This window comes from Camellia sinensis, chromosome 2 (genome assembly GCF_055761805.1).
Source record: "Camellia sinensis isolate YWXY chromosome 2, ASM5576180v1, whole genome shotgun sequence".
Classification (NCBI taxonomy): Eukaryota; Viridiplantae; Streptophyta; class Magnoliopsida; order Ericales; family Theaceae; genus Camellia; species Camellia sinensis.
In genome coordinates this window covers 194792924-194818630 of record NC_138962.1, presented here as the reverse complement: position 1 = coordinate 194818630, position 25707 = coordinate 194792924, and the positions used below count along the sequence as shown (strand labels likewise).

General features: G+C 36.6%; 1 protein-coding gene across 1 annotated transcript; it reads right to left on the bottom strand.

Moving 5' to 3' along the window:
* Positions 1-7780: 7780 nt before the first annotated feature.
* Positions 7781-9117, bottom strand: LOC114255784 (Integrase-type DNA-binding superfamily protein). The gene has a single exon (XM_028195314.2). The coding sequence runs from the start codon at positions 9027-9029 to the stop codon at positions 8211-8213; it is 819 nt and encodes a 272-aa protein (XP_028051115.2). The 5' UTR covers positions 9030-9117; the 3' UTR covers positions 7781-8210.
* Positions 9118-25707: the final 16590 nt, after the last annotated feature.

The following is a 25707-nucleotide window of genomic DNA, read 5'->3' as shown; positions in this document are numbered from 1 at the left end:
TCTTCGGCTTGCACTGTAATCTCCATATGTGCCGCCGCCTCCACAAGACGGTCATAGCTCCGGATCATATTCCCGACAACTTTGAACAAGATCTTAGTTCTCAACTTCTTCTTGAACTCAATGCAACGACGCTCTTCCGTTGCCATAAACTCTGGTGCAAACCGAGACAAACTAGAAAAGGCCGCCTCAAACTCGGCCACGGACATATTGAGTTGCTTGAGGTCTTGAAATTCTTGCCTCAACCTCTCCCTAACAGTGGGAGGTAGGTACTTATCTTGGAAAACAACCACAAAGGCTTCCCATGTTGGCTCCACCTTACCATTAGCGTACTTCCACCATTAGCCCGTATCCCCCTTAAGGTAGTAACTTGCTAGAGTTACTTTTAGCTTGCTATCCTCAATGTGAAGCATCTCAAATGTCTTCACCATTTGCTTTAGCCATTCATTTGTTTTCTTGGGCTCGGGGCCACCATGGAACTCATCCAGCTTGGCCCGTTAAAATTCCCTAGTAAGGAAACTCGCCATTGTCTCTATGACGTTCTCTCGGGCTTGGTTCTCTGCCCTCAACATATTCATTGATTCTCTTAAAGCGTTTGCCATTTCTCAGGCTAAGGCCCCCATTGCGGCATAGCCCGCTTGCCCCGAAATTTTCGCTTGTCCTACTTGCTCGGCCATGTTATCCTGGTCCGCTTGCTCGGCCGCATTGGCTTGGCCGAACCTTTTGTGGACTGATACTTCATGTACACCTCGGCGAAGCCTACTATGCCTCCCGCCTCTACCACCACGGGCTTGACCCCTTCCTGACATCCTAATAAGGGACAAGAGAAATAATTTAGCACACGAACCCACATGTGCTCGCAACTTGCCTCACACGTTTGGCCACAACAATCCTATATATTTCTCTACCATACAAACAATTAAGTTTCACTCCACATAAGCATTTAACGACGTAAGCACATACGAATTATGCCTTTACGATGAAATTCGTCCCACGAAAAATCAAGAATTCTTAGTAGAACGAGTATTGATCAAGTACCCTTCTAATAAGACCTCAAGGAATTTAATAGGCGCAAACAACATCCCAAAAGTCCAATCCCATACCCATCTAGTCAGATAAACATGTTATCAAATAGTCGCAAAATATGCAATATCTCCTATTCATGCGAGATAAGCCCCTTGTGGTAACACAACCACTTCTCATGAGCCCTAAGTATTCAAACTCGGTAGCTCTGATACCAAGTTGTAACGCTCCTAAAAAAAGATACACATGATGATAACATATCATCCATTACTCCTTATGACGAACCGAAATAATTTCCAACACTTACATTACATGATCATGAGATTAGTACAAAAAAGTCCCACATACGAATATACATTCATTGATTCTAGCACCTGAATCTATAGTATGTAGAACTATCAATAAAAATAAATAAATGCCCTCAAGGGCTTACAAGTTCCAAGGCTTAAACCCGGTTACACAAAAGATGGTTTCTCGAACCCATGCATATATAGCCCTAGGCTTAAAAAAAATAAAGTCATAACAAAATAGAGTCTTTTGCTCTCAATATATACATCCACGCCCTAGTTTGGCGGGTTCACCACGTCTTTTCCTACATCAAAATCCCATAGGGTGAGCATAAAGCCTAGTAGGAAATTCTTAACAAAGTATATATATTTTATACAAGACTTATAAAATGGAATGCATATGCCATGCTATGCTTTTGACAAGAAAATCATATCTTCATCTTTTGAAAACCTTTACGCTTAATGATGTCTTGAAATTTCAACAGTTCAAAATTTATTAATTTAACTCAAGGGGCGGTAAATACGACTCAGATAATTCCTAGGTTGGTGTCTGCAAGTAGGCATAACTAGCACTACCAAAACCCCACTTTACTGGTTGCTAACCGGAAGGGAAGTGGTACCTCCTCCGCGTGTGTTTTCGGTCTTTCACTCCGGACACTCAAGCCAACTTAATTAGTTTCATCTACGCCTCCTATCCGGACTTGCCAACATATTTACCCCAAAGCAATTCCATGAAAAATTTATTCACAAACTTTCTTTTCTCAATGCAAAAGTTTCCAAACTCAATTCAAAATGTGTAATAACCAATTGAATGAATATGCAATACAATAATTATTAATGCCATAAAACATCTTTTCATTTTCAAATATCTCAACAATAATTCCATGACAATCAAAATTCCCATTTCTCCTTTCAATGCTATTTCACAAGATAGCCACATATTCAATTAATTCTATCAATAAATAACAGCATTTCCATACTTTGTACTTTTCTCAACAATTTAGTTATTTCAAGACTATATTAACCTCTTTGAATAACAACCTCCAAAATCACCACTTCTCATATTTCATGAAACTCATCATTTACATATATATATATATATATATAAGTAAGAAATTTTCTCATCTTTTATTCATTTTGGCACACAAGATAATATATCAATAATGTCAACCAAGTATTCTCAACATTCTTTTGAAACCCCAAATTTCTAGGTTTTTCTCACCACACTACACACAAAAATCTTTTGAAAGGATTTCTTCAAAAACATTTCTTCTTAATCAATGTAATTCAAAACCCTCAAGAAAATTATTTCAACAGAAACAAGGAGAAATCCCCTCCTAAACTACTTACATTGTTGAGCCAACCATCAAGTTTCAACATTAACAAGAGAATTTCAAAAAAATCAACAAAAAATATTGCAAATATATATATATATATATATAACTCTAAGAAAGTCCCTACCTCAAGTTTGGAGAAGAAATAAGATGAAACCCCCAAAATCAACAGTGCCAAAACCCAATCTCCACTGCACACAATGTCCCTCTTGCTTATCTCTTCAATATTTATGAAGGATGTTGGGTCAAAACCCCAATGGATTGCAAAAGATCAAGAGTTTTAAGACATTTGGTGTAGGAAATGTAGAGAGAAGGAGGAGGTTATCGTATTTAGAGAGAGAAATATGTAAAAAGTGATACACACAGCCCAAGAAGAAAAGAAAAAGCAGATTTTCAGAATTTACAGATTACCGCACGTGCGGCGCCCATTCCCGAACGTGCGGTTCGTACCTTCCGCATGTGCGGCTCTCACCCCTACACGTGCGGCCTATGCCCCGCACCTCCAACTGCAGATGCATATAATGCAGTGTGCACCTTAGCAAACCCTCCAGTTTCCCGCACGTATGGCCTCACTTCCCGTACATGCGACATTTCTTCTGCATGTGTGGTTTTTCCCTCAGCCCAGATTTTTTTTTTTTTGTTCAACCCAGGACACACCAAACCCGACCTCGCACCTTCCAAAATATGTGAAACTCAGGATAACAATAAAAAGAAAATTTTAGCAAATAAGTTTTCAATACAACAACCCAACGGTTAATCTAAAACCTTGCACTAAAACCCGACACCATAGCAACGGTAGACCTAAGGTTAAGTAGAGGGGATGAAACGAATAACATACGGGGTCATCACAACATAGGCTATCTATGCGTCAGTAGGTTTTGACCATGATCTGGGGCCTGTCGACCATTTCAGCCATGAAAGTGAAGATTGGTCTAGAAGAAGGGTTTCATTGTAAACGATTGGGTAGTACGAAGTTAGACCATTTGGAAATGTGGTTAAGACACAGGGGCTAAGCTCTCCATCGCCAATAGTGAGACTAGCTGTGATTTTGGAGTCGAACTTGTTGCTTTCAATGAGTTGGATGATTTCCTACGGGAATCGACGAACTAGGTCGGAATCTGAGTTGGAAGACATAGCTGAAAAGCTTAGGGTTTTTTGGTTTCAGAAGAAGATAAAGAGTTTGCACGAGGGAAGAAGTGATGAAGAGGGAGAGTTTGAAAAAAAACTTTAAGTACCTTTGTGTGGGCCCTAAGTAGAAATAATAAATTAGATAAACCGAAGGAGGGCCTAACAATGATAGGCCTGTGAATTGTTGAGAAGCCCAGAGAGGTTAAAATATTTTTGGGCTCAGAATTGAACATTAGAAGTTTGTGGTTGCCTAAAAACCCAAAATGAAATCATTCAAGGTAAAAGATTTTTTACCTTGAATGAAGGGGGTTTTGTTGGTGCTAAAATTTAGGAATCTATGGTCGATAAAATGCTGACAAGGCATAAGGATGACATGGCAAGGATGACATGCATGATTGGTGAATATGGCTAACATAGAGTAAGGACGTGTTGAAAAGATAAGGACAAGAAGGATAATGATAGAAAATTAAAGAAGAAATAAAAAATTCAAAGAAGTAGTTACTAGAATGCAGGGATAGACATAAAAGGAAATTAGAGAATCAAGGGAGATCTGAATCAAGAGCTAGGCCAAAAGTTAAGTATAAAAGAGAGAGCTAGGTGCAAAATAAAATCATCTCATCAACCACTCACAATTCGTGAAGAAGTAGTTAAGAGTGGTTTAAGTTAGCCATTTTTAGGAGTAGATTAAATGGAGATTAACTAATAAGTCTCATATTTTAGACTTGTGATCCATATAATCCCATATTTTTTCTTGTGATCCATTTAGTCATTTTGAATGTGTAATGACTCATTTGCTCGCCATATTGGAGTGTCACAATTAGAAGAAGTACACTAAAGAGTTTTTTAGTGTCACATCATACTTGTCACGTTAGAGTGTCACATTTGGAAAAAGTATACTAAAGAGTTTTTAATTTTTTTAGAGTGTCACATCTTACCAGTTATGTTAGAGTGTCACATGTCATGTTTAGAAAAAGTACACTAAGAAGTTTTTAATTTTTTTGAGAGAGCTTTTAATTTTTTTAGAGTGCCACATCATACCAGTCACGTTGGAGTGTCAAATGTCACATTTGGAAAAAGTACACTAAGAAGTTTTTAATTTTTTTAGAGTGTCACATCATACCTGCCACGTTGTCACGTTTGAGAAAAGTGCACTAAGAATTTTTTATTTTTTTTGAAGTATCACATCATACCCGTCACGTTATCACATTAGGAAAAAAATACACTAAAGAGCTTTTTTTTTTTTGAAGTGTCACATCATACCCGTTATGTTCACATTAGGAAAAAGTACAATAAAGAGTTTTTAAAATTTTTTGGAGTGTCACATTAATACCTGCCACATTGGAGTATTACATTATACCGTTCACATTAGTAAAAGGGTATAGTTGTCCATCAAAACACTACGAAAATTAAAAATAAGACCCCATGGAAAGAAAGTCTCTACTAAGAGAACTTAATAGATCAATAGAAAAAATTTGGGACTAATTGGAGTACTTGTTTGTGAGATGAGATTTATTGGTAAATGTCCCATGGCACATTTACACACAAGTCACAATTTATGAACTTATACTCCATTAAGTTCTAACTAAAAAATTTTGGACCTTCAAGTCCCATTAAATTTTTAATAGCCAAAATTATTTGACAGTTATTTTGATTTTTAAAATTTTAAAACATCAACTTTTAAATTAAAAAACAAAAAAAAAATATTTGCAAAAAAAAAACAAAAAAAAATTAATCAGTGTGTTTGGTTTCAGTTTTCTAAATTCATTTTTTCGAAAATTGAATTTTTTTATTTTTCGTGTTTTTTCGTTTTTAGTGAATATTTTTAAAAATTTAATCAATTTTTTAATTTTTTTAAATACACTTTACTTAGATGTATCTAAATAGTAAAATATTTGTGAAAAATATTTTTAAAAATTAATAAATACACAAAATTACACAAAATGTACTGAATTTTTGTTTTGTTTTTTGTCTGTTTTTTTTTTTGTATTTAGTGAATTTTTTAAAGATTTTTTTTACAAATATTATACTTTTTAAGTGTATTTATGTTAGGCGTGTCTAAAAATTAAAAAAAAAATTGCTTAAAATATTAAAAAATTTTAGTGAAAACAAAAAAAATACAAAAAAATGAAAAAGTATAATTTTTTGAAAAGTGAATTATGAAAACTAAAACCAAACAGAGTGAATTTTTTTAAAAAAAAAATGAAAAAACTGAATTATTTTTTTGTATAAAATTGAAAATTTTGTGTTTATAAAGGATCATCAGGGCCGGCCCTGAGGTTGAGGGGGCCTAAGGCGAAGGTTAAGGGGGCCTAAGGCGAACTTTGAAAATGGGGGCCCCTCTTACATCGAAAAAAAAAAAAATTCATGAATAAACGATAAGTTATAACTTTTTTATTTATTTGTAGCCACAAAAAAATTTACTTGCACATATAATCATTAAAATTATAAACAAAACAATTTAATGAAACAAAATTAGGGCAAAAAAATAAGGAAAAAATTATTCAATTAAAACTGATAAAGACCTAGGTAAAAAAATTTGGACAAAATTATTTATTCTACTAAAATCTAATAGATAAAGAAAGTTAAAAAAAAAAAATAGGGCCCATATATTGTACGTATTGTTTTTCTTGGGCCCAAACATTTTATATATATATATATATATATATATTTTCATTTTAATAAATATAAGCAAAAAAACTACACTTATAAATAAGTATGGGCTAAATCATACATGGACCCAATAAATATTTTGGGGCCATTTAAATTGATCCTAAAACCAAAAAAAAAAAAAACATTGAGCCTATAATAATTTACCAAATTTGGGGCCTTATTTTTGGGCCAAAATTTTGGGGCCTAAGGCCCAGGCCTTGCTGGCCTTAGGCCAGGGCCGGCCCTGAGGATCATGATGATGGAACATTGATGGACAAAACTTAAAAAAGAAAAACCTTTAAAATGAAAAAAATTGATAATATTCTCAGTTTTAAAACTGAAAAAAACTGATATTGTTCTTGATTTTATTGGATAGTTGAATCAAATCAAGAAGAGCAAAAACGTTTAATCTCATACTCAGTTTTTTTTTATCAGTTAGTAAAACAATTAGCTAGAATACTACTATGCAAAATTGATAATGTTCTTTTAAATTGGAAAAACCTGATAGTATTTTCAGTTTTACTAAATAAGACTTATTGGTTCAAAAAATCTTAAATAGGATCTGAGCTACCATAACATTTGTAAATATGGCTTCTAAGTAATTAACTCTTTTTTCTTTACTTAATTACCTCTAAGGAAGTTCTTAATATGTTTAAGGCATATGATTCAATAACAAAGTCTGATTTTTTTTGTGTTTATTTAAAATTTGTTTAAGTCTATTAATCAATTACTGTCGATTGGGGCTAAATTGAATTTTTGCTAACAAGAAGTTAATCCGAATATTTAATTATAAAATAATAATAATAAAAAGAGAAGTATAATAGTGCATTAGTTTTTTTTTTTTTTTTTTTTCATTTAAAAAAAAATTCCTTTTTCATTAAAGAGACATACTTTTTTCAAGTTAAATCCACTTTGGTTAGAAGATGGTGTCACCTCGTTAGCCACTTACATTTATTGTATCCACATAGGTGGGTTATGGGCATTGTCTCTCAATTGCTTAATCATGGTAGAAAAAATGAATTATTGGCAAAAAATTGTACCATGATCCTCCTTTACTTAGAAAATTATCTTTGTGATTTGAGAGCTAAAAGTGAGAAAGAAATTGTCAATGTGACCTTTTGTTGCCTTAATCAAGTGAAGTATCTTTTTATCATAATAATGAGCGAGGTAATTAAACTTAGCAAGATAGATAATTTTAGGATCTTTTTTTCGACAAGTAATAGCAGGCAAAGGGAAAGGTCGATAGGAAAATATTCCAGACAATTGAACTAAAATTTATGTCAATTGTGTATCTAAAAATAATATGATTTTAAATAATAATATCATAATAAGTATAGTAATATTTGACACAAATCGAGCAAATACTGTACAAAAAAGGAACTCAACCCATAAACTCTTCCAAAGGATTAGCTATGGATGTTTATTCTAATTGATATTTATTCATTCATTAGTTACAGAGAAACTTGTCATCATTTATTTATACAATGTTCTCATAATTTTATATAGGTGAAAGTTAAACAACCATTGTCACATTAGGTGGCGCATGCTAGCATAAACAAAAAATGTAGCTACAACCCTTCAAGATGCTAATCAAAACTCAACCAAAGTATAGAAAAAAAGAAGAAAAAAAAAGAAAAAAAAAAAAGAAAGAAGGAAGAAACCAAACTCAATTTTTTCAAGATATAAACATCATCATCACTTTCCACATTGGCATTCTAAGTGAACTTGTAACCATATGCAATCAACTTGAAAGTTAGTTCTTTTGACATGAGAAATTTCACTAGTAGTACTACTAGTAGCAGTCCCATAAAAGCGGCTCATCGAGCCGGAAACCTGTATCGGCTCCAGCCAGCTGCCATGATGAAGCATAGTAACAATACCCATCACTTCGATCCGTGCTGTCAAGTGAGAGATCAGGTAGGTCGAAAAACGTGTCATCATCGCCGTTGGATGGAGAGTTCAATGACTCGTGTGTGTTATCTGATGACGACAAAGTGGTTGAGGATTGAGAACTGGAAAGCGTGGCTTGGCTCACCTCGGCTTGATCAACTTCACCGGGAAATGTGGCAGCCGCGGCCTTGGCAGCAGCCGCTTGGATGTCCTTGGGTGAGGTGGTGGCGGGGCGTGGAAGCTCGTGAGCCAATTCAGGAAAATTGAGATATGCTGATTTACCTTTGATAGCTAGAGCGGCCACATCGTGGGCTCGAGCAGCCATTGCAGCCGTTGGATATGTCCCAAGCCATATTCTTGATTTCTTTCTTGGCTCGCGAATTTCAGACACCCATTTCCCCCAATTTCGCAGCCTTACTCCCCGATAAGTCGGATGCTTCTCATCACCACCATTTTTGTGCTTCTTCATATGCTCATTGCCATTTTTCACCTCTTCATTGGCTCTCTTTAAGCCTTTTTGAGCCTTGGACTCTTTTAGACTCTTTGTACTTCGATTGAAACCTTCACATGAGTTTAAACCATCCAAAGTAGACGAAAAAGGGGCGGAGGAGGATGAGGAGGAGGAAGTGGAGGAGGAGGTGGAAGTGGTGGTGGTGGTGGTGGTGGAAGATGAAGGGAGGTAGTCTTGGGCTAGAGTCACTATGTTGATTTGTTCATTCATGATAACTAGTCTTGTGGTAGCTAGAAAAGAATGTGAATGAAGGGTACATAAAAATAGAGAGGTTGGGCTTTTATGACTCTTCTATAAATTAGGACTTGATTTAAATAATAAAAGAAAAATAAGTACATGGGGCCTTTGCACAAGAGCTACTACAGTAGTTCAGCTATTTTGTTACCCATGTGAACATTTTAATAAACAACAAAATTACAGACCTAAAATTCATACACAAAAATTTATTCGGAAAAATAATATATAATCTAACTTTAATTTTAATATGGTGAGACCCACATCAAGAATGAATCTGAAACACACAAGGCCATTAAATTTTGGAAAAATTTGTTTAGTTTGATTACTTTTGAAAATTTATTTGTAGAGAATTTTTCTCAAATTTTTTTGAGAAACATAAACCAAACAAGGCCATTAAATTTTTATTTTTTAATATTTTTCTGTGCACGAATTCTGAATCTATAGGGTTGATCTTTCTAATAATGTATGTTTTGAGATAATCTTTTTAACATCTTTATTCATTTGCTACTCTCCTTGGCATATTCTTCATGTCAATGTGTCTTGTATATAACCGTGTATTGATACCTACCCAAAAAAAAAGTGTATTGATGACCTAACCATCTTCTATTTTTCATGTGTATGCAAGTTTTGGCATAATTTTGAACCTCTTTTTGATAGTGGTAGGGCATATACATTGTATGTACTCTTTTTATTATTATTATTATTTATTTATTTATTTAAATTTATTTATTTTTTAAACCATGTAATTAACATGAAATCTGGCTAAGGAACCCTTGTAGGGTCAACAATGGCGCACCCATGTGTTGATTTATTGAGGCCACAAAATATGACCTGAATCGCCAATCCCCGTGAAGGGTGCCCTAACTTACTGTCATGGCAATGTACAAAATATGACCCGAATAGCCGATCGCCGCAAAGGGTGCACTAATTTTCTGGCATGGCAGTGGTTGGCAAGGCCAGACTCTGTTGGTATGTCATCTTCAAGTTGGCCCCAATTCTGTCTCAACTTGGCATTCTCTACTGGTCATACCTTAATTTAATTCTATTTTTGTTTTTTTCTCTCTTCAGTTGATATGACTTTAGGAAAATATTATGGTTACATATTCTTCAAAGGTATATGCAGTTTATAATTAAAAAAGAAAATGACATAACTTTATACTTTTTGAGTTATAATTATAAAAAAAAATATCGTAAGGGGCTATTTTGAGAAGATGGTTATAATCAGTTTTTTGGTGAAAAACATTATAAGCAGCTTTTTTGTGAGAGAGAAAGTGGGTTATAATCTGGGAAGTAGATTATAACCCACTTCCCACAATAGGAAATGCAACATGAGGCATAACTAAAGTTCTCATGAGTTATAACTAAAATAATGTCATAACTAAAAAAGAGAAATGGTCATAATTAAAAAAGAAAATGATATAATTAGGAGTGCATATATGATACACCCTTTTAAAGGATGTGTATATTAGAATTTCCCATAAATTTATTGAACACTAACATATCTCAAAATAAATAAATAAATAAACATTTAATTGTCTAAATGATCATATTTTAATGATTTGATAAATCAAAACTTGACTATTATGAGAGAATCTGAAATTTAAGGCAAGCATTATTGAGGGGTCAAAGTTTTATAACCATGTGTTGATATGTAAGCTTCCCATATGGAAATTTTGTAACTAGGGATGAAGACAAGTGATGCAACACTCGTACACATGACTATACATTAAAAGATTTTATTTCAATGATTTTTATTATAGTAATAATACTATAATTTGAAGGCATAATATATGTGGATCTAGAACAATACTTATAAAAATACTGTCAAAATGGTTACATATGGGGCACATGCTAGTGGGTCCACAATAACTCAAGACCAAGTTTGCTGGCCTTACAAGTCATTTGGACAAAAGCATATTTTGCATTAATCTTTGGAAATAATCGTAAGTGAAAAATTCAATCCAACGGTATAGTAGAATGCCATTAGTGATAATTGATATCATCAATTAATAGTACAATTATAAATAAATAGTAAATTTTACTTTTTAAATGTAACTTCTTAGTCAAAGATAATTTATCAAGCACGCCACGTATATGTAGTGGACATAATGGTAAAATATTATCAAATAGTGAATAGTTAGTGATAACGTGGTATCATTATTGCATTGATTTTTATTTTTTATTTTTAAATAGCATATAAATGATAATTGAGAAAAATAATTGTAATGTCTTACAAAGACACATGTTTTACTTGCATTGTTATTGATTTGTAATTAATAATTTTTAGGGCAAATTACGCTCATAGTTTCTGTATTTTAGTTATTGTCATTTTGATCCTTGTAATTTCAATGGACTCGATTTTGACTATGAATTTATGATTTTGTCTCAATTTAGTTCAATTGTTAGTATTTTTTTTGATAAAAAGTACATAAATAACATGTATTATGCTTTTAAAAGTAAAATTATAAACTTGTTTAACGCAATGAGTTAATTTCAACGAATTCAGTGATTGCTTTCCATTAAAAACACTAATATCGCTAAAATGATACAAAATATAAAATTAAATGTAAAAATTGAACCAATTAAAAGTGTAGGGACCAAAATGACACAAAAAGTAAAATATATGAACTATTGATGTACTTAGCTCTTTTCTTTTTTTAATTTTTTTTATATGATATTTCTCTTATTTCTTATATTACTTTACCCATTTCTCATTTGATATTTTTCTTATTTCTTATTTCTTAACTTATTGAACTTTGTTTTTTCTTGTTTATTAAAATTTCATATTATAACCTACTTGCCGAATGGAGATTGATTGATCAATGTCACTCAATGATGAATCTCATGCATGTATCATCCTATAGTATAGAATACTCTACTTTTCTTTGTGGTTCTCAATATATATATATATATATATATATGCAAGAGGATTGTAGATTTTAGAAACTAATTGCATGGTGGTTCTTACAATTAATATACAAGAGGATTTTATCATTAATTCCAAAATACCTGAAGAAAATAAAATTAAAAGGGACTGTGCGCTTCAAATCAAGAAGGGAAAAAAGCTTCAAATTTCCCAAATTTTCAAGTCACACATATTTATTCAAAGTATTGACAAACAAAATAATATGGTTTAATATCTTGACTTGATTTAATAAAACTTGATTTGATTCTTCACTAGCTAAAGCTTGAAAACCCAAAGCTCTAAGAAGATGAACTAAAGCTTTTGAGAAAAATTTAATTTCAAGTCTATAAATGATGCCATGGTTTAGGATTGACTTTGTAAGTGATTTTTTTGTTGACTTTTTTTGATTTTAGTAAATTTTTAAAAAAATTTATATTTTTAGGTTTTACGTGACTAGACGGAAAATAAAAGTAAAAATATTTAGAAAAAAATCATTAAAAGAAAAAAGTAAAAAATAAAAATAAAATTAAAATTAGAAAAAGGCCTCATGAGATGGACCAAAAAAGTTAAAATAAAATAAAATAAAAGTAATACAAATTATAATTTTGGAAAAATTATGTAAAAAAGTCAAGATTGAACCTTATAACAAAATAAATACTGAGTTTTCAATTTTGTTAATTTAAACTCTAATCTTTTGATTTATTTTTAATCTAAATTATTTTCTTATTTCGTTAAGTAAAAATGTTGAAAAAATATATTTTAATCATTAAATTTAATAAAAATAAATATTTTAATTATTAAACTCAATCAAAATTAACTCATAAAAATTGTAATTAGATTGACGAATTGTTTAGAAAGTACTCAATAAATATATTTTTTAATTTTTTTATGAAAAAATATATAAAATATTGATAAAATTTTTTTAAAAAATGCACTAATGTCCAAGTTCCCAAACAACCTCTGAACATAATTTTTTCTTTGGTAAAGGTAATCAGAAAAAGAAACCTGATGGAGATCCCTCGATTTTCACGGGAAATGCTTTACACCACTAATGAGGGTTGATCATTGGAAGAAGAAGAAAAAATAATAATTTATGGCCAATCCGACCACACTGGGGTCCGGCGGGTCAAGAAAAAGTATACATATGACACGTGTTACTATTGTCTACCAAGTTATAAGTTACCCCTCTCGCTCTCTTTTTATCTCCAGTACCAGAAGGTACCTTGATAGCATCCTAAATTGGACTTGCCTTGTCATCTTGTGGACAGTTGCGCCTCCAATTATAGAGATTTATCTCCCAACCCGCGAAGTGTTCATGAAAGAAACCAACAGGTCTATATAGGACCATTTGGACATCAGTCTAGAAAGAAAATGGTTCAACTTTATTTTATGAGTAATATTACAAATTCATGTTTGTTTGGCAATGTACTAAATAAGTTTATGTATTTATTTATTTATTATAAGTTATCATATAATTTTTTTAATTTTTTTATATCTTTTCTTAAAAAGTAAAAAAATTACTAAATAAGGGTATCACCAATAACAAATACTATAAGGGCATGTTTGATTGGGTAGATTAGAGCATGGGATTGGGATTATTAATCTGTGGGCCCAATTATCCTATGTTTGTGTTAATATTTTGATTTAGGATTATTAATCCAATGGATAATTAATCCAACAAATTTGTAGGATTATTAGTAATGGGGTAGGAGTGGGATTATTAATCCAATGGATATTAATTCAATTGGATAATGAATACCACACTAATTTAATAGGATTATTAATACTTCACTATTAATTTTGTGAATCAAACATGACCTAATAGTATTGTCATTACTATAATTTGACAATAAATAGTAAAAAATGATAGAATTATAGTAATGGTATTCTAATTCAGATGTTGTTTTGATAGAACGAAAAATAGAAGTTAGTGTGCTTGGAATGATTGGCTAGTGTTTTGCAAAAATGGCAATTTTGTAAAAAATTACTTGTTTTGCTAGGTGGGAGGAAAGGAGAGAGGGATGGAAATGGTTGGTTTTGACTGAGTTGGCGAATATGACAACTGCCAAAGCTTGTGTCAAATTTGACACAAGTTTTGACATTTACCATTTTTGGCACTTGTCATATTTACTATTAGAGCACCACTGCTGTTATATTATAGCAATGACAACTTTAATGGCAAACCATTAGAGACACTCTACGCAAACCTCAAACCACCTCTAAGACTTAACTATTCAGAAATTATACACAATTATCATCTTATGATTCAAATTCATTCTATATATGAATCTCCACTACTGCAAAATCATGAATAGATCACACTTTTTTTGTGTGATAGATGCTATTTAATCACACTTTTTAAATTTTATTAAAGTGTAATATTTGATAGTGTGATTAAAAAGGGTTAGAAAGAAAGAGAGAGAAAGGGAGAGTGTGTTTACCTGATGCAAGAGGTCTGAAATCGAGAGGATTAGCAATGGTAGAGTGTAGGTGGCTCCACGCACTGCTATCGAACTTCCTTCATCTCTCCACCGAACGCCACTGCTGCTCCAACGCTGCTCCTGTTTTGTTTCATGTTAGTCACCTTCTTCGTGTTTGCTCTTTGCTTTGGTCAGTTCGCCGCCGACCTCACGGTGGGGAAATAGGGCGACACCACCACGGCGTGAGACATTTTTGGTGGTGGTGGTTTTGAATGGTGGTCTAGGGTTTGTGCTTGTGTGAATATTAGAGAGAAGCAGAAACAGTTGGAGAGTTAGAGTGAGAGAAACAGGGATACATTGTGGGCATGTTTTGATATATTTGTTTGTTTTTTTAATTAATTAATTAATTAATTTACTTTTTTTGTTGTTCTGTGTTTGGCACCCAAATTTTTCATTTCCGTGCTACTTGTTTTTCTTTCATATTTTTCACAATAGAAATTGTGTGTCATAGAAAGTCTAGTATTTTAAACGGTTGGCTTTTTGTGCGTCGTGAAAAGTGAAATTTTTAACAATTGACTTTTTGTGCGTCGTGAAATGTTCAATATTTTTAATAGCTAGTATACACATGTCATATATAGTTGATATATTAACAACATGCCATATGCCCGTCATAGAAAGTTTTATTATTTACGGCTAATATTGCAAGTCGTAAAAAAATCATCGATATTAGCATTCACGACCTACGCAATAGATACGTAGTGGTTGGAAAATTATTTACGACATGCAAAAAAGGCAAGTCGTAAAAGTGAAAAATTACGATTTGCATTTACTGTATGTCGTTAATGTAAAGCCGTATAAACCTAATTTTGTTGTAGTGAAATAATCACACTTTAATTAAAATGTGTGATTAATATATATATATATATATAATCACACTTATTTAAAAAATGTGATTAAAAAGTAGTAATGTATATATAATCACACTTTAATTAGAATGTATGATTAAAAAATATATAAATAATCACACTTTAATTAGAATATGTGATTAAAAAATATATATATAACCACATTTGTTTAAAAAGTGTGATTAAAAAGTAGTAGTGTATATATAATCTCACTTTAATTGAAAGGTGTGATTAAAATATATATATATATATATATAATCACACTTAATTAAAAAGTGACACAAAAAATAAATATTATCACACTCAATCAAATTAAATGTGATTAAAATATCAATCTAATTTTGTTTATCACATTTCCAATAAAAATGAGATTTTTTTTTGTCAAAGTGTGATTTTTAACTATTTTTATAGTAGTGCTCATATTACACAAATTTAATCCCAACCATACAATCTCTATCAGGATAAACTTGGTGGGAGGTATGAAATTCTTTATGAGATAACTAATTAATTCACTTCTCTTCAAGAATCCAAACACTTTCCTAATAGGTTATTTCATCATATAGGCTAAGAAACTTGTTTTCAAAATCCTTTTTTTTTCTATTTTTTTTTTTTATTTTTTATATTTTAACTTTTGTCCAATGCCAGACAAAATGTGACAAGAATTTCAATACACAAAAATTTTGAGAAAAAATTGCATGTTCACGAGTGGATGAAGAGTGAAGGGGTTGAATATGAAATGGGTCAGATCCAAGCCTTGGGCTGGCCCAATCCATTAAAGCCCAAATCCAAATGGGTTAGATGAATATATGGGCAAGCCAATTGAGCCCAACTCCATGATCAACAGTCTACCCAAGTCCTCAAGCACTTGGGCCCAACTCGCAGTGGAAAGGCTAGTCCAACCGCGATGCTGGGTTGGGTCGAGCTGCAAGACCTAATCTATGGTCCGAACTAAAGTGGGCTGAACCCATACAAAGATATCCGAATGGACCAGCCCATCCCAATAGAAGCCTAGTCTAAGGCCGAGCTGGGGTACAAAGGTACCAAGCTGAGGGAACCTCACAGAGAAATGTGGAAGCCATGAGGATATACATGTGCAAGTTGACACCTCAGCTGGTTCCCAACACCTAGAATCACGGAAGCAGTTAAACCAAAGGTATGTGGTTTGTTATCAGCATGACTACAATGAGTATAACCACCTCTTGACAACTACCAGATGGTCCCCCACGGAGAGCCATGCTAAAAGGAAACCTGGCAGCACCAAAGCTCCATGAAACCATCTTGAGAAACAAGCAAGGAACCCTATATATACTACATGAACTTCACATTGAAGGTAACTGAAATGATCCAAGCTGAACTTCACTTACTTACAAACTCAACTCTCTACACTTCTTCTCCGATCACTGATTTCCACACCGGAGCGGTTATCCGGCCAACCCCGATCGGGCAGCTCTTACGATGCTTCTTGTGGCAGGAACCTCAATCCTTGGATAGTCCAACCGAGTGCGGAGCCCCGATCCACTTTCATCTAGTGCGGAATCCGGTACGCACAATTAGTGCGGCGAACGTGGATCACTTTGTCTCTAAGCTCTGCACTCAGTTCCGGCAATGGGGATTGAGGACATCCTACCTTCGACACATACTCCACAGACGGAGAAGACAAAGGACAAAGACTTGGCACTCCCAACAGTCCTAGAAGAACAAACTGGAAACAATAACCGGACCCCTGAATCCGTTGAGCATCGATTACCCTTCGCTGGAGGTTCTTCTCATCACTTTCTTCCGGAAAAGGATTATAGAGATCAAATCATAGACTCCATGGGAATGGAGATACAGGAGTTGAAAGCACAACTTAAAAGGGTGCTGGGTGATCCAACGAAAAAGAAGACTGAAGCAGAGCCCTCTCGCTTCCAGTGAAGAAGTTCCCAGAAATGAGTCTGGGCAACAAAGCCAGCCTATCCCAGTACAGAGCGAGGCGGCAAGCAGCCACACCCGTGGGTCACGCCAGAGAAGAGCTAAGAGGCAGAAGACGGTTAGCCAACAGACTGAATACCCTCCTCAAGACCTTTGTACTTGGTTGATCGACAACAAGCAGAACGAGCAGCATCAGGATCATTTGGACCATACCATTCACCAGAAAGAGCACCGAGCGCTGGATAGACTTGTCTCCTCGCCATTCTCCCCGGAAATTGAGGCCATGAGACCTCCACAGAAATTCACTCTACCAAAGTTCACTTCATACGACGGGAAGTCAGACCCGCTGACACATATTAGCCATTACAGACATATGATGTCTCTATGGAGTCGAGATGAGGCACTGATGTGCAAAGTCTTCCTATCCAGCTTGGAGAAACCGGACTTCGATGGTTCGATTGACTCCCCGCTGGATCAATTCATGGCTGGAAGCAGCTCTCCGAAGAGTTCCTAGCCAGGTTCGTCTCCAATACTAAGATCTCGAAAGAGTCGGATACACTGTTCGGTCTTTGAAAGGAGCAGGAAGAAACGTTGCGCAATTATCCTTGGAGGTACTGGGAAGAGTACAATGACATGGAGGAAAACGTGTGCAGTGAGCAGATGGCCGTTATGTCTTTCAAACATGGTCTGCGCCCGGAAAGTAAGTTGAGACAATCACTTACCAAGCGCCTGGCCACATCATTAAAAGATTTGTGTGCCAGGATTGAGCAGTATGCTTGCCTCGAAGATGATCAGATCCCTATCAATGTAGCATCAGCAGAACAAACAGCTTGGCACAAGAAGAGAACAGATTGAGGAGAACACCCAGGGCTCACGGTGAATGAGGTGGATAAGTCCAAATCTCACGAAGCTGTCGTGACTGTATTCAAAGAACCGATCTATCGAATCCCGGAAAAGATCAAGAGAGCCTTTCTTTGTTTGGCCACTGAAAATGTTGGGAGATCCGGCTCGACGAAATCAGAAGCTCAGATGCACCTACCATCAAGACATGGGGCACATGACTCAGAACTGCAGGGCACTAAAGCAACACTTGGAGGACCTAGTAGCAGCTGGACACCTCTGGGGTTACATTGATCAGGATAAGGAAGTGACCGAACCGGGGAACCCACCACCAGAACCGCATATTGAGCACCCACCTCGGTTGATAATAAATGTGATCCATGGAACAGCGACTCAGGAACCTGAGTAGACACTGAAAGAAGAGATTGCTAAGGTTATGAAAATTCAGCAGGTCATGTCAGTAGAGCCTGCATCAAAAAAGGTACGCACGGTACCCAAATCCCTCTTGTGCACTGTTTCATTTACTAGAAAGGATTTAGAAGGCATACAACACCCACATACTGATGCACTAATTATAACCGTGGGAATTGGAAAACGGTTTGACGTAAACGAGTCCTGGTAGATTAAGGCAGTGCAGCAGACATATTGTATTATGACTTGTTCAGAAAGCTTAGTCTCTCCGAGCAGCGCCTCACCCTAGCGGCAGCTCCGTTAGTTGGCTTCAATTCACAGCTAGAATGGTTGCTTGGCAGAATAGTGTTGCCAGTTGTGACAGGAACAAAAACCCTCCAGATAGAGTTTCTAGTTATTAATACACCATCCCCTTACAATGCCATACTTGGCCATCCATGGATTCATCAAATGAAGGCTTTCAACCTACCGCCAACTCATTCGTTTTCCAACAGAACACGGAGTAGAGCAGATCTTAGGAGATCAAGTTGTGTTCAAACATTGCTTCATGGCGGCACTAAAGGCAAAGCAACTCTGCAATCGGGTACAGACAGTGGAAGTGGCCGAACAGTCAGTCTTGGAAGATGTAGGGGAGCCCTAAAGGAAAAGATAGTAGAGGATTTGGAGAAAGTCCTGGAAGAAGAGGATGATCCAGAAAAGTACTTCCTTATCGGTACCTCGCTAGGCGCTGATGAGAAACTTCAGTTGCTGGAACTGTTGAGGAAAAATATGGAAGTATTCGCATGGTCAGCATATGATACTCCAGTGTTGAACCCAGAATTTGCTTGCCACAAGCTCAACATCAACCCTTCCGCTTGGCCTGTTGTACAGAAAAGTCAGAGATCCTCAATTGAGCACACTGAAGCCATAATTGCCGAAGTCGAAAAACTCCTGGCATCGGAAGCGATCAGAGAAGTTCAGTACCCACAAATGGCTGTCCAACATAGTCGTAGTCAAAAAGAAGAACGAAAAATGGAGAGTTTGCGTTGACTTCACTTTCTTAAACAAAGTTTACCCCAAAGATAGCTTTTCGCTGCCTCGCATCGATCAACTGGTAGACTCAACAGCAGGGCATGAGCGCATGAGCTTTCTGGACGCTTATAGTGGCTATCACCAGTTACCACTATTCGGTCCGGATCAAGAAAAGACAACATTTATCACTCTAGGGGGAACTTACTGCTACAAAGTAATGCCGTTCGGCCTCAAGAACGCCGGGGCAACTTACCAGTGAATGATCACTCAGATGTTCAAGGACCAACTTGGGAAAACCATGGAAGCTTATATAGATGATATGATAGTAAAAAGCAAGCTCGCTACAAACCACCTTGCAGACTTGAGAGAAGTTTTTGGCATCCTGAAAAACCATCAGCTTCGCTTCAATGCCTCGAATTGTGCTTTCGGGGTAGGAACAGGGAAGTTCTTGGGATACATGGTCACTCATAGAGGAATCGAGGCGAATCTGGATCAAATCAAAGCAATACAAGGTCTTGAAGTACCAACAAAGGCTAAAGAGCCGCAAAAACTGGCCGAAATGGCGGCCGCCCTAAATCGATTTATCAGCAAATCTTCAGATCGGATGAAGCCCTTCTTCCAACTATTGAGGAAAAGGGCAGCGTTTGAATGGAATTCCGAATGTACCGAAGCACTGCAAAGTCTCAAAAGATACCTGTAGACACCCCATTTTTTACCGTCCTCAAGACTTGGTTGTGCTTGCAGGTACATCCAACCACAAGTTTGATTGCTCGTTGAGTGCTCGACTTTCGCGGCGGAATGTCACAGGTTTGAGCCTTCCAAACCCTGTATCCTTTCTGCCCCATTCTTGGACCATGTGTTGGCCCTTCCACCTTGATCCTCATAGTGCACCGCCGGCCCCTTTTTGGCCCTACCGGCCTTGCTTTTTCCCCTGCCTGCTACTAATGATGCCTGCCGGCCATCAATGAAGCACTGCCAGCCATCTCTGATGGCCGGCAGAACACTTGTCTCAGCAAGTTTCACGCCAGATCTTTTGAGCCAGCTGGTTTTCACTCATCTCCCCTCCATACACGTGTATGGAGGGATGAAGCTCTTACCAAGCTTATTTAACAAGCTTTGCTTTGCTCTCTTCTATATAAGGAGAGGCCCTTCCTCTCTATCAGAGGTTCAATACATTTTAGAGAAGTTGTATCTCTCCCTCTCTCTATATTTCCCATTCTCTCTCTATATATTGTGTTTGTTTGTGCTCTAAAGTCCATTTTTCTTGCACTTTTGCACTATAACACATAGTGATACACCACCCTCTTTGAGCTGAGGTTCTTGGGAGTGTTACTTGAGCTCTGAAACTTGGTTTTTGGCCTTAGAGGTTGCTGGTTTCAAAGTTGATCTTCAAGGGTGAGTATATTCCCCTTTTTAGCATTTATTTGTATCTCATTTTGGCCATCCTTGCATATTGTTTTAGGCTTTTCTTTCAACTAAAAAAAGTTCTGTATTTAAGTTCTTTTGATGATTGTTTAAGGTCTTTTTGGTGTTAAGAGTGTTCTACCCTCTTGTATGCCTTGTTTGGCTTTGTTTTGTGCCATGTTTTAAGGCCTTTGAGTTAGTCTTTGTTTGCCTTTTTAGCCACTGAAATCCAGTGAATTTTCAGTGGTAGGAATGTGGTTTTGAGGCCTCAAATTAGAGGGGGTGACCCCCCTCTCTTTTTGTTTTGTTTGCTTGAGTTATTGGCCTATCAAAATAGCATGTATCCCTATACTTTCGAGGCTTAGTTCAGGTACCTTTTTGTGACTTTTGGGACCTGCATTAACTCTATCCATGGCTGGTTTGGTCACCTTGTGCATGCATCTTGTATGTGTAGTGTAATCTCATTTGTGGCTCATCAAAGTAGCATGTCTTGCTAGGATGTATTAACTCCATTTCAGTGGGTTTTTTTTATCATCATTTGACATCTCATAACTCTGTCTAAAGTTGGTTTGGTAGTCTCTTAAGTGGCTCATGTACTTGTAGAACAAATCTTGCTTACTAGCCTTGTGTGCATGATGTTTTGGCTCATCATTCTAGCATATTTTGGCTTTGCTCCAGAATAATTTTATTCATATTTTGGGCTGTTCTAGGACTATTTTAGGCTGCCATGGTCATATCACTCATGTTTTGTATAGCTATAGCGCAAATGCGTTGGCTAGTCTTGAGTTTTGAGGCCCCTACCATGCTATACTTGTGATGTTTGCATACTTTGGCATCATTTGAAATGTTATATCAGTGCATATTTCATGGTCATACACTTGTGCTTGTCACTCTTTTAATGCCTTGGAGGTTTGGCTCTTTATGCCTCAAGAATGAAGTATTGTGCATGCCATTAAGCCTAGGCCTTTGGGTCATCATATCAGTGCATTTTTGGTCTTGTTGTATCATGATGTAACTCTATTTTATGTTGTCCAAGTCATGCCATGTTTGGTTTTAATAGGTGTAGAGTAATACCCCTTTTGTAGCCTTGCATGCTTCATATTTTTGGCCTTTTGTTCAAGCTTGTATTGGCTAGGTTCAAGCATGTTTTTAGACTCACCTTGACTTGCTTTAGGACTATCTTTGATGCCCTTTCCCCTTTGAGGCTTGCTTCGCATGGCCATGGCTTAAGTCCCTTCGCTAGTTTCGATCTTTGAGCTTTCTTGCATGATTTGTTTGTCTTACTAGGGTGGTTTGGCACCATTCCACGCATGTTTCCATAACTTATGGTGATGTCATATATCCTTGCTTGTCACTCTTTAAATGTGCTTAAGAGTCACATCTTTGTGCTTTGATCCTTGAGCCAATTGGCACACATATTTGCCTTGCCTTTTCATGTTCTTCATACCATCTTTTTAGCACTAATGGCCACTGATTTGGGGCATAACTGAGGTTTACCCCTTTTGGTTTAAGTCTATTTGGCATGTTCACTTGCATGTTGCTTGTACGTTTATTTTGCTTTGCATTGAGTATGCATATCCCAAACGTTGCTAATTTATCCTTGTAGCATTGCATTGTGCATGCATGCATTAACATTGTTCGCATATCATTAGCTTTGTTAAGTTAATCATATTACATTGCATTGAGTATGCCATGTAGTTACATGTTTGTATGCTTAAGTCATATTGCATGTTTGCCATGCTTGTGTTGCATTGTTGTTTGGATTAAGTATTAATACGAGCACGAGAAACGAGGGACGTTTCATACGTGAAGTGATGAAACGTGCCTCAATTCTCGGTCGCTGACGCTCTTGACAATGCATGATAGAGTTCTAGGCATTCTTGTGTTTTTTTGCATTCATTATGCATTGATTTGCACAAGTTAGATCTTTGGCCATCATGCATCGAGATGCGTGATTGATGGTCTTGGATCCGATTATGCCTCTCCTTTGATGTTTTGATGTGATATGGGGTGGCATAGTGCGTACATACCCTTGGGAGACCCTCCATTTCCTCTGTTTTGTGCTCTGTTGCAGCTTGGTGTCACAGCACACCAGTGGTCGGCAGAATGCATCCTTGGTCGGCAGTGGGGTCGGCAGTAGCTCCTCATGGTCAGCAGCCCACTGGTGTACTCCCCAGCATGTTTTTGGTAAGATCCAGCAACAAGCACTGGAAGACACCCTGCAAGCAAAGCCTCTAGAGAGCATTCAGAGAGCTTTCAGGACGGGAACCAAGCATGCATACTCTCCCCCTTCAACCAGAGCTGGAACAGCTCAGTTTAATGCTTATTTGTTAATTAGCTTCAATTTGTAATTTAATTAATTAATTTGTTAATTAATTAAGTTTTGTAATAATTAATTATAGCTAGTTATTCATTTTGGTTTGTTATTATTAGTCTAATTAGCTTAATTAGATTAGTTGATTAGCCTAGCATAGCTAGCTTAGCGTATTCATTCGGACCCTCCGTTGAGAGGGCGAATTTTGTAATAAGTGTGCGTGAGTGTGTGAATGTTTTCCAACTCCACGTCTTTCTGCCTTTTACTTATCTGCTTTCGGTGATTAGTTTTAGAGCATATTTCAATTAGCATACTTATGCTTCGCATGCGTGCATCCATTCATCTGTCTTACATGTACCGGGCTCGGCGCATCATACTAACTGCATTGTATTTTAATTCCAAGTTGAATACATGTACTAAGTTGCATTTCACATGCCATCTAGGATAGTCGAGCCTATTTCTAGTTGCATTTTACCTGTGTTGTATTAGCCATCTTAACATGAACTAGGATCATGTATTGATTACTAACTAGTTTCTGTTTTGGCTCGGAGTACACAGTGAGTGTTTATGCTTTAGCATACTGCATGTGTGTTATCGATTTCCATGTATAGCATACTTGCCATGAGGCTAACTGCTTAAGTGTTTAATTGCCTGAATGCCTGTGGGTGAAGGCTGGATTACTTGAATTGGAACAATTCATTGAAATCCGCAATTTAGCCTACTTGCAAGTAGCAAACTTCAAACCGTTTTCAAACAAACAACTATGCAATGTTTTGTTCCAACTTAGGTGATCTAGTCTATACTTGTTTGTTGTGCGCATCACATAGTAATTCTAGGTTTAATAACCGGAATAAGAACACATGTGTTTTAAAAAACAAGATATCATGTTAGTAGCGGTTGATCTTTGATCGGGCGAGCAGGGATGCTCATTGCATGACCTTCTCCTCTCGTACCCAAGTTCCCGAGCCGAAGTAACTTTGGTGATGACGGACATGTGGTCTTAGACACAAGTCAGGGTTTCCTAAATTTCCTCCAAAAAAATAAAATATTTAGGTGGCGACTCTGTATTTGGCAAAGCAGTCCATGTTTGACACTTCTTTAAAAAAATCAGTTTTCCAAAACGATTTGTCGGATTTAGACTCTTTGGTGATTTATCGGTCTTGCATTGCACTTTGCGAGATTAGATTCAGAACCATGACATTGAGTCCGAACTGTAGTAGTAGCTCAGAACAAAACGAGATTCGCGCCCACCTCGCGAGCGCGGATATCGGAGAGTTTCCGAGAGCGCATCTACAATACCTCAGCACACTACCTCTTCTGTCCACTCCAGAACCAGGATAGGAGCTGTACCTATGTCTAGCAGTCTCAGATCATACTGTAAGCGCAGTATTAATTCGAGAAGTTAACAAGGAACAGAGGCCAGTATACTATGTTAGCAAGACTTTACTAGATGCCGAGACACGGTATCTACCCTTGGAAAAGTTAGCTTACGCGTTGTTTATCGCCTCGAGAAAGTTACAACATTACTTCCAGGGGCATACCATCAATGTCCTCACTAAATTCCCCATCAGATCTGTATTCAGCCGAGCTGATTTCTCTAGCCGAACAGCAAAATGGGTGGTAGAACTTGGTGAGTTTGACATTCGGTATCAACCCAGGACGGTAATCAAGGCCCAGGTCTTAGCAGATTTCGTCGCAGAATTTGCTCTCACCCAGAGTACCGAGCCAGGGAATCCCAGTTCGGCACAGGTGCCACGCACCACCGAACAGGGAAAGCACTGCACTTCGGAAGCATGAAAACTCTTTATTGGAAACATCTGGCAGCTTTATGTTGACGGGTCATCCAATAACCGAGGCTCGGGGGCAGGAGTAGTACTTATCTCACCAGGAGGATTTATCTGGGAACAGGCTCGCAGGTTCGGTTTGAAGGCTTCAAACAATGAGACAGAGTACAAAGTGTTATTAGCTGGCTTACGTAGTGCCGAACACTTTAGTGCAGAACAACTTCTTGTTTTCAGCAATTCACAACTGGTGGTAAACCAGCTTTCTGGGGTCTATGAAACACTAGATGAAAGAATGGCTATGAACGCAGGTAAGGCCAAAGATTTACTCAAAAGTTTCATTCCATACGAGTGGAACGAATTAGTCGGGACAAAAACAGCCATGCTGATGCTCTGGCTTGCCTCGGCTCATCCGTAGATACCAAAGATGCTATAAAAGTTTGGGTTGAGTTCGTGCCAAAACCAAGCATTGCATCTCCAGTCCTCTGTAGCAACCTAGAGCCAAGCTGGATGGATCCAATACTTACTTTTCTAAAATCTGGTACTCTCCCCAAAGATAAAAAGGAAGCCAACAAAGTTAGACATAGGTCAGCTCGGTTTTGGATCTCACCATCTGGGAAGCTGTACAGATGCTTCTATCTTGGCCCTTATCTTCCATGTGTGCATCCAAATCTAGTCAAGAATGTTCTCTACGAAATTCACGATGGGATTTGTGGATGCCACGTTGGTGGAAGGTCACTAGCACACTG

Excerpts from the sequence above, each read along its gene's own strand:
- LOC114255784 (XM_028195314.2), bottom strand. The coding sequence starts at position 9,029 with ATGAATGAACAAATCAACATAGTGACTCTAGCCCAAGACTACCTCCCT.